Consider the following 17,943-nt stretch of genomic DNA (forward strand, 5'->3'; position numbering starts at 1 on the left):
CGGTTTCTTGGTCCAAGAAGAAATCAATGACCATCAAAAGCTTTCTATTGTTGTTACTTTGTAAGTACAAATCCTTTTCTTCCAGCAGGCGTAGTAGCAAACTGTACAAATGGCATTTTTTTGCAGACAACCCAAGAATTACGTCAGTGCACTGAGACAGTGTTTTGGCTCTGAATGTCCGAACGCTTTGACACCAAACTCAGTTCCTGATACTTTATGGCTCTTTCTTGCTTGAAAACCCTCCAGTGGTGTGTTCTCTCCCAGTGAAACCAGAGGTCTGGCCTCTCACTTCTCAGCAGCCATGTGCATGGAGAGCTGAATTTCCTGCAGGCCTGGCTGATGTGGCTGTTCCATGTGGCATGTTGGTGATTCTGGTTTTGCTGACTGTGTGCTGTGTCTCTCGTTCGGAGCACTCGCCTCAGTAACCAGTAGCAACCAAGTCACTGCTGTCCTTTTGACATTACACCGTAGTCACTACATGCTATAGTTGGAACACAAAAAAAAGGACCTTTGCAAATCCATCAAAAATCACAATGACATAGTTAAAGCAGGATCTTTAACAACAGCAAGGTCATCGCTTTGATCCCTGTATGGGAGAGCCGGACTCAGTGATCCTTGTGGGTGCCTTCCTACCCAGAATATTCTGCGGATCTGCGACTGGCATCCCACAGACTGAGCCAACTAGCGCTTTAAACCCATAACCATTCAGCCACCGCTTCCAGCACGGAACTCCCCGTTTGGGAGCGTGTGGCCCTGCAGAGAGCGGGCAGCGCCGCGGGTGCCGCAAAAGGCCCGTTTGCAGCAGCGCGGCGTTTGCGGCAGCGCGGCCGCGCCGGGGCCGGGCAGAGCGCGGCGGCCGTGCAGCATGCTGGACCCGGAGGGCAGTGTGGAGCACCAGCCTGCCTCCTCCTTCCCCAAAGTCCTCCTCGTCCCTCTAGCCATGCTCCTCGCAATTGCAGCGCTCCTGCTCCTAGCCTTTTCCGCTACGCGGCAGAAGGAGCCTGATTTTTACACTTTCAAAGTTGTAAACATCAGGGGCAAGCTTGTGTCTCTGGAGAAGTACAGGGGCTCGGTAAGTGCGGCGGGGAGGGGCGGCTCCCGCCGGGCTCACTAACAGGCAGCCCTTGCATGTCCGCGGAGCGAGCGCGGGGCAGAGAGCGGAGCCTCGGCTGGGGCTTGCTCGCTCCGTGACTCTGCCCTTTGGCCAACAAGTCCGGCTAACACAGGCTCCTCTTCAATAAAGCGTTTGCAGTCTAACCCCGTGCGTGTCCGCGTCTTCTGCTGCAGCCGCCTGTAGACGTGGCAGGCAGGGAATGCTGCCCTCCTGCCGTTCTTGCAGCGGGACGGATTGCTCTGGATTCTGCCTGTTCCATTGCAAGCTCAGGAAGTTTGTGTCTTTGTGTAGCTTACTTTTGAAGTTTATTTCTGTCTTTTAACTGCATGATTTCTTGTGTGTTATTCTTATCTAAATCCCATTCATTTTTAATGATCTACATTAAAAAAAAGGGATTTGATGCGTGGCTAATGGCGTTAGCAGATTTCACCGTAGTTAGTGAAAACATGAGACATTACAAAGTATCAGAGTATAGTGGAATTGTAACAACATCTTGCAAATTCCTCTCTCGCTATTTAGTGTGACTCAATGCGAAGAAGGTGACGTAGATAAAAGCACATACGCTTTTACGATGTCTTCTAAATTGTATTTGCATATTACGTTAAGTATTTATAGGCAGAGTTTTCCATATCATTTTAAAACAATGCTCCTGGCTAAAATCTGATTTTATATCATTTTATTTTATTAATAGTTTGATCATCTAGAAAAGATGGTCATTATCTATGGAAGAGTGAAAAGAGAACTTAGCACACTCATTATACTTAATACTATAACCTCTTATATCCCCTTTCAATTATAGAAGCTAAAATCAACGTAAATCCCACAAGTGCCACTCTTAGCACTTAAGCGATCCATCTGTGATACAGTCAGGCAGTCCAATAGTTTTGCTGCTGCCCAAAAGGGTAGCAACACTTCTCGTTTTCACCCTTTTTCTCTAGCTTTGTATTTTTACCTTCCTTTTTCCCCTCCTCAGATGTCTGAGCTCACTGATCCACAGCGCAGGTCGCTAAAACATTGGCAGGAAGACAGAGAAGCTATATAGGGAGATGCATATTTTATATGGCTCAGCAGAAAGGGATACTTGTGGATTTGGACCAAATGAGAGGTCTAAATCCTCTCTGGCCAAAGTCCTCAACCCCCTCCATTCACAACTGAGATACAGCAGAACTGGTCCCATGCCCACTCAAATGTCTATGTTGGAGAAAAACATAGAGGCTGTTTAATATTGAGCAATATTTGTGCTTTTTAAAATGAATTCCTTCCAAAGGCTCTGTCAATAAATCCTGTTACTGGGGCATGTTTTGTCTGCACATCATCTGCTAATCTGAATAACCAAATACCACCTGTAGCTTCTCTATCTCAGGGCCAGAATCCACATGGAAAGGAGTTAAGGGGGAACTTGGAAGAATTCCTTACAGCCACTCTATAGAGAGCTGGGGGTGTTCTTCCCCTCTGGAACAAGCTGCAGAGCCTGGACTGGAATGTCATGAGCAGGCAGGTTCAGGGTGTGTCCTATATCCCAGTGCTGTGGTTCCAGGCAACGCTCAAGGCATGGCTGCTTTCATAAAGGGGAGCTCTAGAGCTGTATCTGGGAAAGATAATACCATTGGTGAATATTATTCTTTGATCTCTGCTAGGCCACATTCAATAGTTTATTCCACAAAAGTGACATTGAGCTTCTGTGTTGAATAAAAGATAGATTTGCCTTCAGAGATCCTATTAATGTTCAGGCTACCTGCTCTTTGCTAATGTATGTGCACAATTTTAAAGAAAATTACAGCAATAAAACACATCCTTTTCTGTCATTATGTTTTCAGAACTCAGAATCAAGATAGAAAAAGGTTAATTAAAACTCCCATGTATTTCTTACAATAAACTTGTTTAAATCTGTAGTTAGATAAATAAAGGCATAAGTTTATCATAATATTTTAAAGCTATTAAAAGAAAGCAAGTATTATTAAAGTACTACGTGTGTGCTGGGGGTGTTTTAAAGGAAGTGAGTCACTAGTTAGCTCCTGGAACAATGGTCTGTTAATTGCTAAACCAGCACCAGCCTTAAGGTTTCTGGCAGATGTAGAGAGGATATTTTCTTCAATTCAGTCATTCAGCTAATTTATTTAAATAATTACTTAATTGGTAGTCAAGAAACTTACTAGGAGTTGAAAAAGTCCAAAGGCTTCCAGACTCTAAAAAAAATTAATAAAGTGTGCTAATTTTAAAACCACAAGAGCCATGCTAAGTATAAACAATGCAATTCAAGACTGACAGGATCATTCTTCAATAAACCATTATTAATATAAACGTATGTCTATTCAGATCATTGAAACAATTTTTAATAGTAAGAAAAAAAAGACTGATTTATATTAATTCACTTTCTATTTGAGCATATCTTGATACGATCCACAGCTACCCGCTGTTATATAGTAAAGAAAGGAAGAACTATTACCACTGAGAAAAGGGCTCCACAACTGAAATAGATGAAAAGCTATCTGGTTCACTGTGTTGTGGAGGCCATCCTTCTGCGGTTTTTCCATGCTACCATAAAATGTTGACACATCACTTCAGTAAAAATGAAGGACAGTAATTATGGTTGGACAAGAATCAAAAGGATCCAAACAAGATTAGTTTTCTAATCTAATTTAATAATCTTATCTTTTATTATATGATCTGTATCTGATATGCTGTAAGAGGCAGTATTCTTACCAAATATAGTACCTATTTGGGAGTCAGAACTCCCAAACATCAACTGTTCCCTGCTGTGTTTGTGCCTATCTTGATGTAATGGTATCAATCCACCACCCAGCTGAGTACAGTGTGCTGGGGTGGAATTAAGCAGTGTGGAAATCTTGAACCATAGGTACTACAATCATGGCAAAGCATTAGGCCCTAAAATAATTGAAGTATTTTTCTTAACTAAATATTATTATTGAAAGTACTGCTAGGCACTTTGGACCTGGCCAAATTACTGCACAAATTTGCTCTCTGTTCCATGAAGGTGACAGGTCAGTGAGATGGTGCCAGTCACACAGAGCCAGTTAAGAATTTCTGGCTCTAAAAACCCCAAGTATCTGCTGTCTCTGCTGACAGATCTACAAAGGGTTACTTGAAGCTGAAATTCCTAAATCTGTCCCAAAATTTTTCCATAAAGGAGGCACCCTGGTGTGAGCATTAAGTAAAGCAAGAAGAGTTTTTGCAGTGTTAAATAAATGAATTCATTAGAATGCATGGGTTTTCTAAGCAAAGGGAATGGTAGCTTTAAGAGGTCAGACAACAGCTGATAAAGAATTCAGCTGAAATGAAATTCTTTTTGTGAGGTCCATTGAATTGTTTGCACTGCACACTAGGTGGTGTGCTTGACTTGCACTCTCACAGCATATTGAACTTAATTTAAATCATTAATAGTTGTAAGAAGTCTAAGTACAGACTCTACATGAGAGCAATAAGAGTCACTGTTATTTATTAAAATAAAATACAGACCAAAAAAGTCAACACATGAAATCACTTCTAATACCAGACATCTGAAAGATAACTCAGTAAAGATTTTTAAAGAATCACTTTAAATATTCATTGAGAAATACTAATAGATGACAAAAGTTTTCATTATATATGTTAGTTATACTTTTAAGAGGTTTGTACTATTAAATTATGAAGTTCAGCAATGGAGAATTCAGTTATAGAGAATGCATTTTTCTAAGGAAAAACGAGAGACATAATGTGTCTGCCATCCCAAGAAATGCCGAGTGTAGTTTCCATTTGTTCTGGGGGAATGTGTTTGAAAGTTTGCACTGTTGTCACTGTGAGTTGTCAAGCCTTTCACCACCATGCCAAATAACCTCTGGTTTTAAGCAGCAGTAAATTAAAATAGTTGTTTCTTTTGAGTGAATTCTTTCAAGCTCTCTTTTTACTTAAAATCAAGTAAAAGTTATAAAAGCTTAATTGTTTTCACTGGCAATTCATCTTTCATATCTGTTTTAGTATGAACACAATGCCTACACAACCTTATTTTCCCCAAACCTCCAATGACAAATTCTTACATTACCCTTCTAGTTGAGAGAGGGTACCGAGTGAATTCAGTGAGGTATATGAATACTTCCACATCGTGAAAATACCAAGGCTTAAACTATATTTTAAAAAGCTTCTAAAGTTTCATAAGGAAAAACTACATGTGACTTCAGCTCTTAGTGATACAATTTATCTATACTTCATGCTAAATTACAGTTATCACTGTGCTTGATAAATCAGGTTATTTGAAAAGAACAGAACTGCCAATAGTTATTTTTCTATGTTCAACACACAAATTCTGTTTCAAATGCTGAGAGTCTGCTACAGGAACGCATCATAAATTGATACCTCTTCTCTGACAAAGAATCTAATTGTATGCCATAACTTTGGATGTTTCAGGAGACTGAATTTAAAATGTCAGAAAGAGCTTGTAAGTGTTATCTGAATGGAAGTGATGATTTGGAGGTGAGATGGCTGCAGGTCATAGTTCATATACAGGTATACAGGGGTTGTTTAGATTGTATCCTGCTGACACACTGCACCATAAAGAAGACTACACCAACCTGTGCTTTGAAAGATTACCTGTCTTCCAGGAAAAACAGTGCCACTCCAAATCCACTTTAAATTCAGTAGCTGAACTTTAATGATCCTCGTGGGTCTTTCCAACTCAGGATACTCCATGATTCTATGATAGCCATACAGTTATACAAAGTGGAAAATACATGAAGTAAGTATTAATATTTAATGTAAGAAATTACAAATGCCAACATCCCCTTAACTTTTTCTTTACCCATTCCTACCCCTTCTACATATTTCATCTTATGATCCCATGTATTACCCAGATATGTACCTTTATATGCCAGTTTGTTTTCTGGCTTTCAAACCACTATGCACATGTAGCCATTTATTTTTCACTGAATAAAATTTATTTCACACATCCTATTTCCTTAAATACTTCTGTATGAAAGCATTAGAATGGAATCAATTTATATAGAATGAGCAGCAAATCACATGAAATTTGTGAGAATAACAAAACTATAAGTCTAAAATTCTAAAAGTTGTTTAAGGCTAAAATTATGTCCAAAACCAAAGAAAAATTTTTCAAGGCTTTGAGAAACTGTAATATCTGTTAGTTCAGGGTTAGGTCACTTAATATCCCCAACAAATTCTGTTGTTCCAGTAGTGCTCACCTGTCTGTGACAGCTTCCTCTCACCTAGATCTGTGCTGGGAGACATGTGCCTGGTGCACATATCTGACTGACACAAGGCACACAGCATTGAACATGATCCACTGCAGGACCCAGGAGAGTGGGCAGCCTTCGCTTCTGGGAATCTCTAATTGAGGCAGCAAACCTGTATGCAAAAATTATTGTCATTTTGTCACAACTGAGTAGATTTACTCTAGAAGTGATGGGAAATTTTACAGCCCACACTACACAGACCAACCCCAAATCCTGTAATTCTTCTATGAACTTCCAGGTCAAGATATCTACACTAGCAATAGATCAGCCACTTCTGCAGGGACATTACATTTTGAGCAGGGAAGCATGCTGCAGAGCAGATGCTTCACGACAGATAAATAACAGAAAATACATTGATTTACAAGTTTCTTTCATGTAACTTGGTATACCTTAGCTGGATGGGCACTTCTTAATTATGCTTAGAAACTACCCAAAAGGCAGAATGGAAAAGCATGAATTCTCAGTAAATTGAAGATTAAGATTGCTTAGCAGTTGGTTGATTATCTTAGTGCTTGCAAAGAGGAATACATAAAAGAAACATTAAATCTTCTTTTTGTGAACAGAGATCAATGTAGTTTCAAATACGTGTTCAGTCACAGTTCTAGATATACTTTTTTTTTAAATTAGTCTGCATTCCAGCCTACGTGTTGGAAAACAGACATGTGCAACCCATTTTAAAATGTGCACTCTTGTTCTTCAGGTGTCTCTAGTTGTTAACGTTGCAAGTGAGTGTGGGTACACAGACAGCCACTACAAGGCCTTACAGCAGCTGCAGAGAGACCTGGGCCCGTACCATTTCAATGTGCTGGCATTCCCCTGCAATCAGTTTGGGCAGCAAGAACCAGACACTAACAAAGAAATTGAGAGCTTTGCACGAAAGACTTATGGTGCCTCCTTCCCCATGTTCAGCAAAATCACAGTCAGTGGAGCTGGTGCAATTCCTGCCTTCAAGTACTTAATTGGTGAGTAACCTGGAATGCTGGAGGGTTGTTTCCTCTGCATAGAAGTCCTCTGAGACAAAATACCATCCAAAGAAAAAAGAGATCTCTGGTTGTGCTCACAGAATGGTCAGGCTCAATGAGGTCAGAAGTCATGTCGTCCCTCCGTCTGCACAAAGCAGGATTTCTCTCTGTCACCTTTGTCTTACCTTCCAAAAAGATCTCCAGAGACGAAGACACATCAATAGCAGATTTCCTCTAAAAGCTGGTCCAATAAACCTCTACATGGAATACAGACCTTGAAAAACTCTCCTCTAGGTATACAACACCCCGACCTTCCTTTTTCTGCTGTGCAGCCTCCTAAGTGCTCCTCCCGTGCCATGAGTGCTGCAGGTTGGATTCATAAGATTAATCTCTAGAGTTGTAGGATAAGTGGAAGCAAAGTACCTCATAATTCAACAACCAAAAAGTGAAACCAGGCACTAGATAATGTCCCTGAATACTCACTCCCTTCCTCATTCCTCCCCAAGCACTGGAACATCCATACTGTGCAGTTCCTCCAGTGCCAATCTGCTTTATAGCCAGCACTGAACCAGCAAGTTCTTACTGGTTCTTACCAGCCAGCAAGGCAGGGTATTCCCTATCAAGGCACTACTTTTCTTGCACTGGAGAAATACTCTAAATACCATTTAAATGCTATATTAAAATGTCAGCATTAATCCAATGTCTTTCAGCAATGAAATATAGTAAAGCCCAGAGCGACACAGTGTCACCTGAGCTGCGTTCTGCAAGGACCATATCCACCTTCTCTCCAGCACCACATTGTTCTCTCAAATCCCACTGAATTTAAAGGAGTGTGGATATTATTTTCAACTACCCCAAGCTCACCCCCCTCCAGGTGTCTGTAATGGATCACTCTGCTAGGCAAACTTCCCAGTAATCCTCTTCACATCCTTCCTTCTCTGTTTTGCCCAGGAGAGTTTTCTTGCAGACACGACCCAGGGAACTGGCAAAACTTGTGTTTCCCTGCTCACCTGCCTTCAGGGGGAGGCTGCTGGAGGCTGTCTTTATTCAACACAATGACAACATACTTACAAGTGTAGGTCTGACTGTGTCTTGATGATACATTGAAATAACTTCTGATTCCTTCCCAGGTTTGCCCAATGTATAATCAGCGGAAAAAAGATGCTAATTAGTCTGTAGCATCTGTGCTTGTGCTTCTAGGGGGATGAGGTTCCTGATCTATTTGAAAGTCCTGAAAATTTTGTTAGTCACATAGAAGAAGAGTAAAGGGTAAGAATGTGACTCACGTAAAACGATACCTGATTAGGAAGAGGAAAACTGTAGAAGATGAGAATTAGGTGGAAACCTGGAACAAATACTTTGTTATTTCTTCATGTAGCATTTAGTGAAACAATCTTCTGAAGCACATGGTACTGGGTGCTTTTGGAGGGAAAATTCTGGATAAGCATGTAATCAGTCCTGGTACAGCTATGTTGTGATGCCAAATGCCATTTTCCTATCAGTGTTCAGCTGTATCAGGTGTATCTGTATAGCACAGCCCCACACACGCATCCCTCACACACTTCAACACTGACTATTGTACTTTCTCCGGGCTCAAGCTTTCCTGTTTCCATTAATCTCCAAGAAACTACTGTCTAGTTAAAGCTGTCTGTCAGAAAATTAGTATTATTCAGTCTGAATTTCCTCTTAATTTTACATTCCTTCTTCCTCTGTGAGGTTAATCATCAAACTGACATGAAGAAATGTCAGGAATTGCCTAATGTGGTCTAATGTGGTTTTCTAAGATTTAACTTTTATTTTCTCCCCCCCCCCCCCATAGATTCTACAGGAGAAGAACCAACCTGGAACTTCTGGAAATACCTGGTGGACCCCAATGGGAAAGTAGTAAAGGCCTGGGACTCTACCGTCTCTGTTGAAGAAATAAGACCCCATGTTACAGAACTTGTAAGGAAAATCATCCTAAAGAAGAAAGATGAATTATGACTTTCAAAAATTCCAGTATGCCAGTTGCCTCTTAATTGAGAATTAGGGCTGGACTTTGTCTTTTCACATTCCAAAAGGGAGGATATGGGGGAAGGGAATTATGACCAGTTGAATCTACATCTAAAAATGTAGAAACCAGCAAGTTAACATGGTCAAAGTAATATAATGTTTTTCTCCAACCAAATTCAGTTTGAGTTTTCTAGGAAAGAGGAAATCTTCAGCAATTGTTTCTTCCCCAATTCAATTACTAGTTGTTGGTAACACTAAAGGAAGTCAGTTCATCTAGGAAGAAAGACCAGAATAGTGAAAATGTCCTAGCTGGAATCTCCTTGATATCTACAAATCTGTTGTCATATTTTGATTGCAAACTGAATAAAATAAACAGCTAAAAGTGCATGAGTGACTTAAGGTATGTGCTAGGAAGAGGGCTGAAACAGAGACCCTCAGAGCAGACAGAATTTGCATGTTCCAGTTACCACAGCCAAACTTAGCTAATTTAATCTCTCTAGAAAGTTTAGAAGGGCATGGGGAAAACACATCTATAAAGCTTAAATGAAAGAAATATGAATACAAAGTCCCTGCAAAAATTCTCCAGAAACCATGAGAAGAATTTTTGCATTTTTTCACTAAGATTATCAAATGATATTTAAATAGTCTTTTGAACATCTGTAGGACCAGAATCTACATGAAATGGCTATTTCTTTCTTCTACTAGCATTTTGCCTCAGAATTACTTTTTCAACTGTAACAGTCAGGCATCTGCTCAGAAGTACTTAGCTCATATAGTAAAATTTAGCTAAAATAACACTAACATTTGCAGCCTCATTGTTCCTTGACAAAAACCCTTTGAAAATTTTTGTCAGGAAAAGCTCTTTTAATCTCAAGAAAAACTCAATGTTCCCATCCTGTTAACCTCAGGATGTCTTAAGAAGAATCTAGCCTTGTCCAACTGCAGTATTATTGACCAGTGAAAGCCTTTTTTGTGCTTTCTGATTCTTTCAAGTTGCACAAACAATGTTTGTCCATATAGTTGTCAGGGCCCATGTGTACAAATAACCTTTAATTGACCTGACCATGGTAAAGACTTTTCCCAACTCCTCATTGCCATTAGAGCTCTTCAGCATCTAAATAGGCTCTTGTTGAAATCAAAGGCAAATATTATGGCATGGCCTGGCTCACAGAACAAGAGGAGAAAGAAGAATTCTGATTGGACTCATTCTGTGGAATTCTCCACAGAAGTAAGAGCTCCAGGTACTTTAGAATTTGCAGTAAGAACTTGAAGGGCAGAGATTATACTGCACAAACAATCTCAAAATCTCAAACTACCTGAAAGAAGCCGAGAGCAAGTTTTTTTAAGTTTTATTGGGAAAAAAAAATAGAGGGAGTGGAAGAGAGAATAAAAGGAAGAAGTAATAGAAGAACATAAGTAAAAGGAGAAATCAAGTAAAAAAGAAAGAAATGAGAAAGTAATGAAAAGACAGTTTGCAGCCAAATATCTTAGGGACAAAAGGGGCATGAAAATGTTCAAGTCTGAATATTGATACTAATGAGTGCATTCCAAGATCTATCATCTACTTCTCACTTGAACTGTAACCTAAGAGTGCAGGAAATTGATGCTTGTGGCAGTGAATATCTGTATTTTCCTCCTCTGATGGTGAGAGAAGTGAACTCCATGCCTGATTCAGTGATTTAGTCTATTCTTACATGGATCACTCTAAGACAATGGTTGCTAAGGATATCATAAAGGAAGGAAAATCAGGCCCAGCTGATACTGTGCAAGGACAGAGAATCCAACTCCTAGAACAGAAGGTCTTTATTACTCCACAGACTGTTCCTCTTTCCTCTGCCTTTTGATGCTAATGCAATGCCACAGCATGCTGTTAGCAAGTGCTGCAGGGCCTAAAATTTTCTCTTTAGAAAGTTTGTTTCTATTTTATACCTAAAGCCTGGATAAGACCAAACCAGGCTATGAAAAATATTTTAAGCGTTTTCTACATCAATTTTGTGAGTTCAACTTCAAACAAAACTCTGGATTTACATTGAAACAATCTTCTATTCTCTATTAGACAAATTCTAAAAGTCTAAAGAGTTATAATGGCACGGATCAGTTGGGAAGGTTTTGTCCTATATGGACAGATATTATTTGTGATGCTTTTAAGAGCATTACAAGGCACAAAAAAAGCTTTCACTTGTCAATAATACTTCAATTGGACAAGACTAGATTCTTCTTAAAACATCCTGGAGTTAAGAGCAGGGGACCTGAGCATTATGTTTTTGTTGAGATAAAAAGAGTTCTTGATGACAAGATTTTCTTCTGTCAAGGAACAATGAGGCTGCAATTGTTAGTGTTATTATTTTAGTGTGAGTGAAGTATTTCTGCAGTCTGAAGTCTGAGCTGATGCCTGAGTGCTAAAAATAACTCCAGACTGATGCTGTCAGAATTGGTGCTCTTACAAGTTTGGCCATTTAAAGAGAATGAAGGTAAGTATTACAAATCTAAGCCTTAAAAAACAACATATTTGAACAACTCACATGATTTTAAGCACATAACTACTTTTTCTGCACTTAACAGATACATTTTCACTATTCAATTAGGCACTACATAGATTCCATCCTTTGTTGCACTAAAACTTTTTGTAGAACAAATGCTTTGGCCTTTTAATCAAAGTTCTGGAGTAAAAGTAAATATTCTCAGTTTTAGTTTAATACATATCTGTAACACTGTAAGTACTTCATGACTTCCTGCCCAGAAAAACTGCAAATCAAATTGCACTGAATTGAATTTGACTGTTGAGACTATAGAGAGAGCATGCAGAGATTAGAAATTACTTTTTTTGCCTTGTGAATTCCAGCACTGTTTTAATCTGACAGAGATCTTCCCTACAGCAAGTTCTGAACACTGTAAACCAGCTCTGAATCTATAGATGAGACTATTTTTCCTTGCCATTTATCTGCTTTGTAGAGAAAATTGTAGTGTGTATTAACAGATGAGAACATTGATGCATAGAGAGCGATTACCTTGATCATTCAAGACTTGATCTCCTACAGTTTGTACTTTTAAAGGTGTGAACTCTTGATTTAAACATTAAACTATACACCTAGACATGATTGCATGCAGCCACATACCCCCTCTGGCATGCCACAGGGAAAAGAAATAATTTTAAAACCTAAATATAAGTTTAAAATTAGACAGGGCACTTTCAATCTTTTGAAACTTTGTCTCATAAAGAGTGTAATAATCAGATCTACGTGAAACCAAAGTTCTGTTTTGAAATTGAATAAGCTACATTGAAATAGAGCAATTGAATGAAGCAATAGACACGGGTTTAAACCTCCCTTTTTTACATTATAAGGAGAAAAAGGCCAAATACCCTTGTTATCCTGACAGTCACATCCACTGTTTTAGATAAATTCTGGGGATATTTCACTTGAGTTTCTCTTGTGATTTTAGTCAGAAACTTCAGTGGCAAACCAGACATGATTTCTCTGTGCTGGATGCTACTCCATTTATCCTTTCAAACATAATTGCATCTCATTGAAGAAATTGCTCATGTTATTAAGGATTTTCAGAAGTCTGGACACCTCTTTGGTTAAGCAATGAATTTTATGCCACCTTTGATTATTGAATCAACCAAATATATTCTATGCACAGATAAATCTGTACTCATCTATTCATAGAGCCAGTTAACATTTAACAAGCTTATTTCTGACTCATTCACAGAAAGAGGCAAGTAAGCAGAGAAATCAGGTATTCTCTGTGACAATTAACAGATCCTGCAGTAAAAGCATCACTGACAAAATACAAAGGAGTTTATAAACCTTTTGACAGCTGAGATACTGAAAGCACTAAATTTGAGAACTAATTCTTAACCACATTAAAGCCTCATAGCAGAGATATACACAGAGCAGAAGGAAATCACTGAGCTGTACCAAAAATAATCTCAAAGCTGGTCTGTGATCTGTTGCTACACAGCTATTTCATCTACCTAGGCAGCTCACAAACACGGTGATGCCCACCATATAGGATAAGAAACAACAAAACATCTTTTATGCCAGCTCTGCAGCACCCTGGCACAGACAACAGTGACTTTTCTAGTGACAGTGGCTGCCCTTCTCCAGCTGCCTCTGCGCAGCAGCTGAAGGCAGCCCCAAGTACCTTTCCATCCTTAGCCTAGAAAACCTGACCCAAGCCATCAATCCACCTGCCTAAGAGACAAGGTGGGTGGTTTTATCTCAAAGCAGTACACAACACCTGCTCAACAAGAAGATCTTCTAAACTCATTCCCAGAAACAAGAAAATTGAAGGATTGTTGTGTTTTGAGTGAGCAGACTGGTATTCTCCAAGGTAAGCACAGACATGGAAGTTTTCAAGGTCATTCTGCTGATGGAGATTTTTTCCCCCCACTCAAGCAGAACTAACAGCATCTACCAAGTCAGGGACAGATTCATCCCCATGCACCAACTGATGGAACAGACAATAAAAAGAAGTAATGGTATTCTAGAACAATAGAATAGAGTGAAGCACAATGTGTGGAGAACAAACTTGGTAATGCCTGATCTGTAACTGCAGTTCTGTGGAACACTTCCCCATCAGACAAAAATTACAGGTATTCCAGCTTCAGGGAGCTGTAGTCAGCTTCCTTAAGTGAAAGATGCAGTAAGAAATCTGTTATTGTATTATATAAAGCAGTCCTCTGTTTTTTTTTTCCCCCTTGCCCTAAAGGCATTGCTGTTTCATCATAATTAGTGCTTTCATCTGAATTATAGGATGAACCGTTATATTTTTCTTTATTAAGCAAGGAAATCTGACCATGATAAATAAAAAACAGCTGGCAAGGAAAATATCCATAACCCACAGATTGTTTATCCATCCTTTGGAAGAGGACACAATAGTCAAACTCTTCCTTGTGAGTAAAGAGCTCGCTAAATTCCCTGTTTAAATTATAAATCAGCTTCTTTAACCCTTAGTTAGAGTCACATCATTCATTCTGATTTGTCATTACTTCTATGTACAAAATACTCTTTATTTTATTACTGGCATTTTCCTGTCTGCTGGAGAGACCACTGACCACTAGAAATACTTCGGGAAATGTTTTTCTAATATAGCATTTTAGATTTAAAATCTCCTCTTCCAAATCCAGGCACAGTACTTTAAGTTTTCAAGCAAAAGTGACCCCTAGACTGTCAGTTTGGTTAAGCTGAAGCTGTTAACTGGATACAACTGATGAGAAACATTTCAAAGCTGATAGTCCTGTTTTCAAACTTTATAAATAGAATATTAAAAATGAAAAGAATTTCAAACAAATAAATAGAATCTAATAGAAAAAGCTCAGATGATTTTAAAACTGAGAAAATTTATTTTGTGAATTTTGTCAAAACATATTTTTCTACAAGTTTCAGCCAAGGGAACAGTTTGGTTAAAAAAATTGAAAATTCTTCTTTTGAAAAAGTCTTGCTAGCTTCAGAGGCACCAATCTATTCTGCCTTTAGCTATACTGAAGTCAACAGGAATATATCATCGAGTAAAAATTGCAATATCAAGTCTCTCTCTGATTATATGAATCACTTAGTTTTATTGAATACTGAGAATTGCAAGACACTATTTCTAGTTGTTAACTGCATGCTCAGTAAACGTGTTTGTCAAGCCATTGAGAAATTTGGAACAAAAAGTTCATTGAAACAGTTTTAGAAAACCAAAATATTTCAAAGAACACACTTAAAAATAATATCATGTGAATAATTCATGCAGTTAACATATAATCAGCATAATTTTAATAATTTAAATAGAATGAAGGGTGTAAACCAGATTTCTTTTTATGATATAAGAAGGTAAGAGAACACCAATAGACAGCCAGCTAATAAGGGATAAACTTTTCCCAAGTTTTAGGTGGGAAGTTGTGTGCAATGAAAAATTTCATTGTGTATACAGATGGAAAGTTAAGGGTAAATTGTTTCAATGCCAGAGGAAGACTTTAGACCAGAGGCATACTTTTGTTATGAAGCTCTAATAAAAAGCTGAATGGCTGCAGCTATGGCAAGTGGATGTACAATCCTCTGTTATCTTCTGGGAAATTTTACTGCCCTGTGAATATTTAATCTGGTCTGACAGTTCCCTGTCAATTTTACTTGTCAATTTAAAGCTCATTGCTTTTCTAGCTTTTCACCTCTAACCATTTATTTTGATTCTTTCCTTGATGTCTGCTTCTGACATAATTCAAGGTTGATAGCCCACTCCACAAAGTACCTATGAAAAGTATTCTTAAAGCATCTGTTAGTAGGTCAAAACACGATAGACAAAAGGAGGAAAAGGAGTCCAATGGAAGACATAAGGATTTGAAGCAATTTTATTTGCTCCCTCTGGCTTAGTTCATGATCAGAGATTCTTTTCTCACTTTCTCTATTACCAGCAGAACAACAAAGGATAAAAGAGATATTTAGAATGCCTATGTTGGTAATGTGTTGAAAGAGGAACCCTGGATGGAAGAGGATCATTCCAGTTCGGTGCCAGGACTGGGAGTTTAGCTAATTAGATTTTTGAACTATGAACTCTGCTTACTTGGTGGAGTCATTCTGACTTGGGTCTCAAAGAAAGCTCTGGCCATACTTTTGTGCTGTAAAACTCAAGATGAGCCTTAGCCTTCTGTGCTTCTGCTAGAAAAACCACTCCACTACAAAGGATCAAGGGCAACTGAATCTCTGAAAATCTCTCTGAAGAAAATCTCTCATGTGTCTGTCCCAAAATGTTCCTTATGTTCTGTATCAGGTATAGAAGCTCAGTAACTGCTACCAATGACCAGATCAATGAACAAAAATTTCCTGAGTCTCCTGCACATCCCAATTTTACTGTGAGTACTTGTCAATTTTAGGTCCTGCAAAACATCATTTCCAAGCACTTCAATATTTATTGAAAACCATGCTGAAGAATCCTTGTCCAAAATGCTGTGTACTAGTCTGAAACATGCCTGGTCCTTCCAAGGTAGCAGTACTCTGAGCCTCTTATAGGAGACAGCTCTTTGTCAAGGACACACCTAATTATTTTCTTCCTACCAAGAGCAATTTGTACACATTAAAGTGCTGCATGGGAAAAACCTGCTGCAGATTCCTGCATCATGTAGTGTTCAGATTGGGTGCTCTCAGTGTTGGACTTGGCTTCTTACATTGGAAATGTCTCTTTTCTGATATGAAGCATATGAATTAATCAATCTGTCATCTTATTTTCCTCTCATTTAGTAGAGTTGATAATACTAGGCAAAATATTTGTTAGTTAATTAACAAGTGAATGAAATTACATCCTGCATGGAGGGTGGTCTTAAAATATACAGTATAATATGAACAGAAGTTCTAAACTAACAAATGAATAATGTTGTATACCTTCAACAGCTACAGAGATGTGTTGGAAGGACCAAGGGCTTAGCATCTATAAATATTTGGCTTTTTGTGTATTAAATCTCTAACAGCCAGTTATAAACTCACATTCTTGTGACTTTCAGTTGGTTTGAATGTCAGAAATGCAGGAAATCAGCTGTTCTCAGGAATTAAACTCATCTTGAGCCACAGTAACTGGGGAATAATGAAGTAAATAGTCAGTTGTGCTTCTAGCACATCACTATCAATGCTACTTGATTAGTGATCTTAGTTCGTGCACTTTGGTAGCTTCCAAAATAAGTTAAAAACCCTCTCAATACATACACCAACTCTGATAATTACAATTCCACTGGTCCCCTTTCCTCTGTGCAATAATTACCTGTTGGGAAGAGCAGGATGACGTCTCCGGGACTCGATAGTGACTCACCAAAGAGTGACCTCATGGCAGGGGACTGATATTGTTACTACTATTCTAAATACATTTCAGCCTTTGATTTATGAGCTGAATGGATTATTTTCTAAAATGAACAGACAGTGAAGCATCCGTTATTTCCAGAGAAGTAATGAATGCTCAGCACTCTCCTGGCTGTCAGGCCAGGTTTGTTTTTGTGTAGGCTTGCAGCAGTGAGCCAGCACACTTGTTATTTCTCTTCCTTTTGTATTCCTGTGTGGAAGGTGACTTCTTTTAAAGTTATTATAATAACTGGTGCAAGACTTAAACATGAGCAGTGAGATGACACCCCATTACTTCAAAAGAAAGCCCATAAAGTTTTTTACACCTAAAGGCAGATATTTCCATACTGCTGATAGCATATAACCATAGAATATCTCAGTTTGGAAGGACCCATAAACTCATTGAGTGCAGCTCATCACAAAATCATCTCATTCACATTCTGCCAAAGAACATGGGCAATTCCCAGATATAAGGGCTCTTTTTGTAGAATAGGCTGTCAAAACTTCTACACCCAAGAGATAATGTGGAAAGCCTTAAAGGTCAGGTAAATTACTGCTTATGTTTGGCCTTGTATAGGATGCTGATTTTATTGTTTATGTAATCACAATTCCTGCATTTTTTAAAACAAGGATTGAGAATTTCTGAGAACAAATTGCAGTAATATAAAAACATTACAGATTTCCTATAGGCATTATTCTGAAACAGAAAAGAGATTAGAACTTAGGGTGGGAGCTTTTAATGTAAAAATGTCTAGTGTGATAAAAATCCTGAATTTTAGGCCTATAATGAGATAAAAATACTAATTTCCATTGGAATAAGCAGT

At 38.6% G+C, this 17,943-nt stretch overlaps 1 protein-coding gene across 1 annotated transcript; it reads left to right on the plus strand.

Annotated features, from left to right (window-relative positions):
* The first annotated feature begins 708 nt into the window (after window positions 1-708).
* On the plus strand, window positions 709-9,698 carry GPX7 (glutathione peroxidase 7). Its single transcript, XM_056498227.1, has 3 exons — window positions 709-1,072; window positions 7,058-7,319; window positions 9,139-9,698. The coding sequence occupies exons 1-3, from the start codon at window positions 866-868 to the stop codon at window positions 9,300-9,302; spliced, it is 633 nt and encodes a 210-aa protein (XP_056354202.1). The 5' UTR covers window positions 709-865; the 3' UTR covers window positions 9,303-9,698.
* Window positions 9,699-17,943: the final 8,245 nt, after the last annotated feature.

The sequence above is a fragment of the Oenanthe melanoleuca genome, chromosome 8 (assembly GCF_029582105.1).
Source record: "Oenanthe melanoleuca isolate GR-GAL-2019-014 chromosome 8, OMel1.0, whole genome shotgun sequence".
NCBI lineage: Eukaryota > Metazoa > Chordata > Aves > Passeriformes > Muscicapidae > Oenanthe > Oenanthe melanoleuca.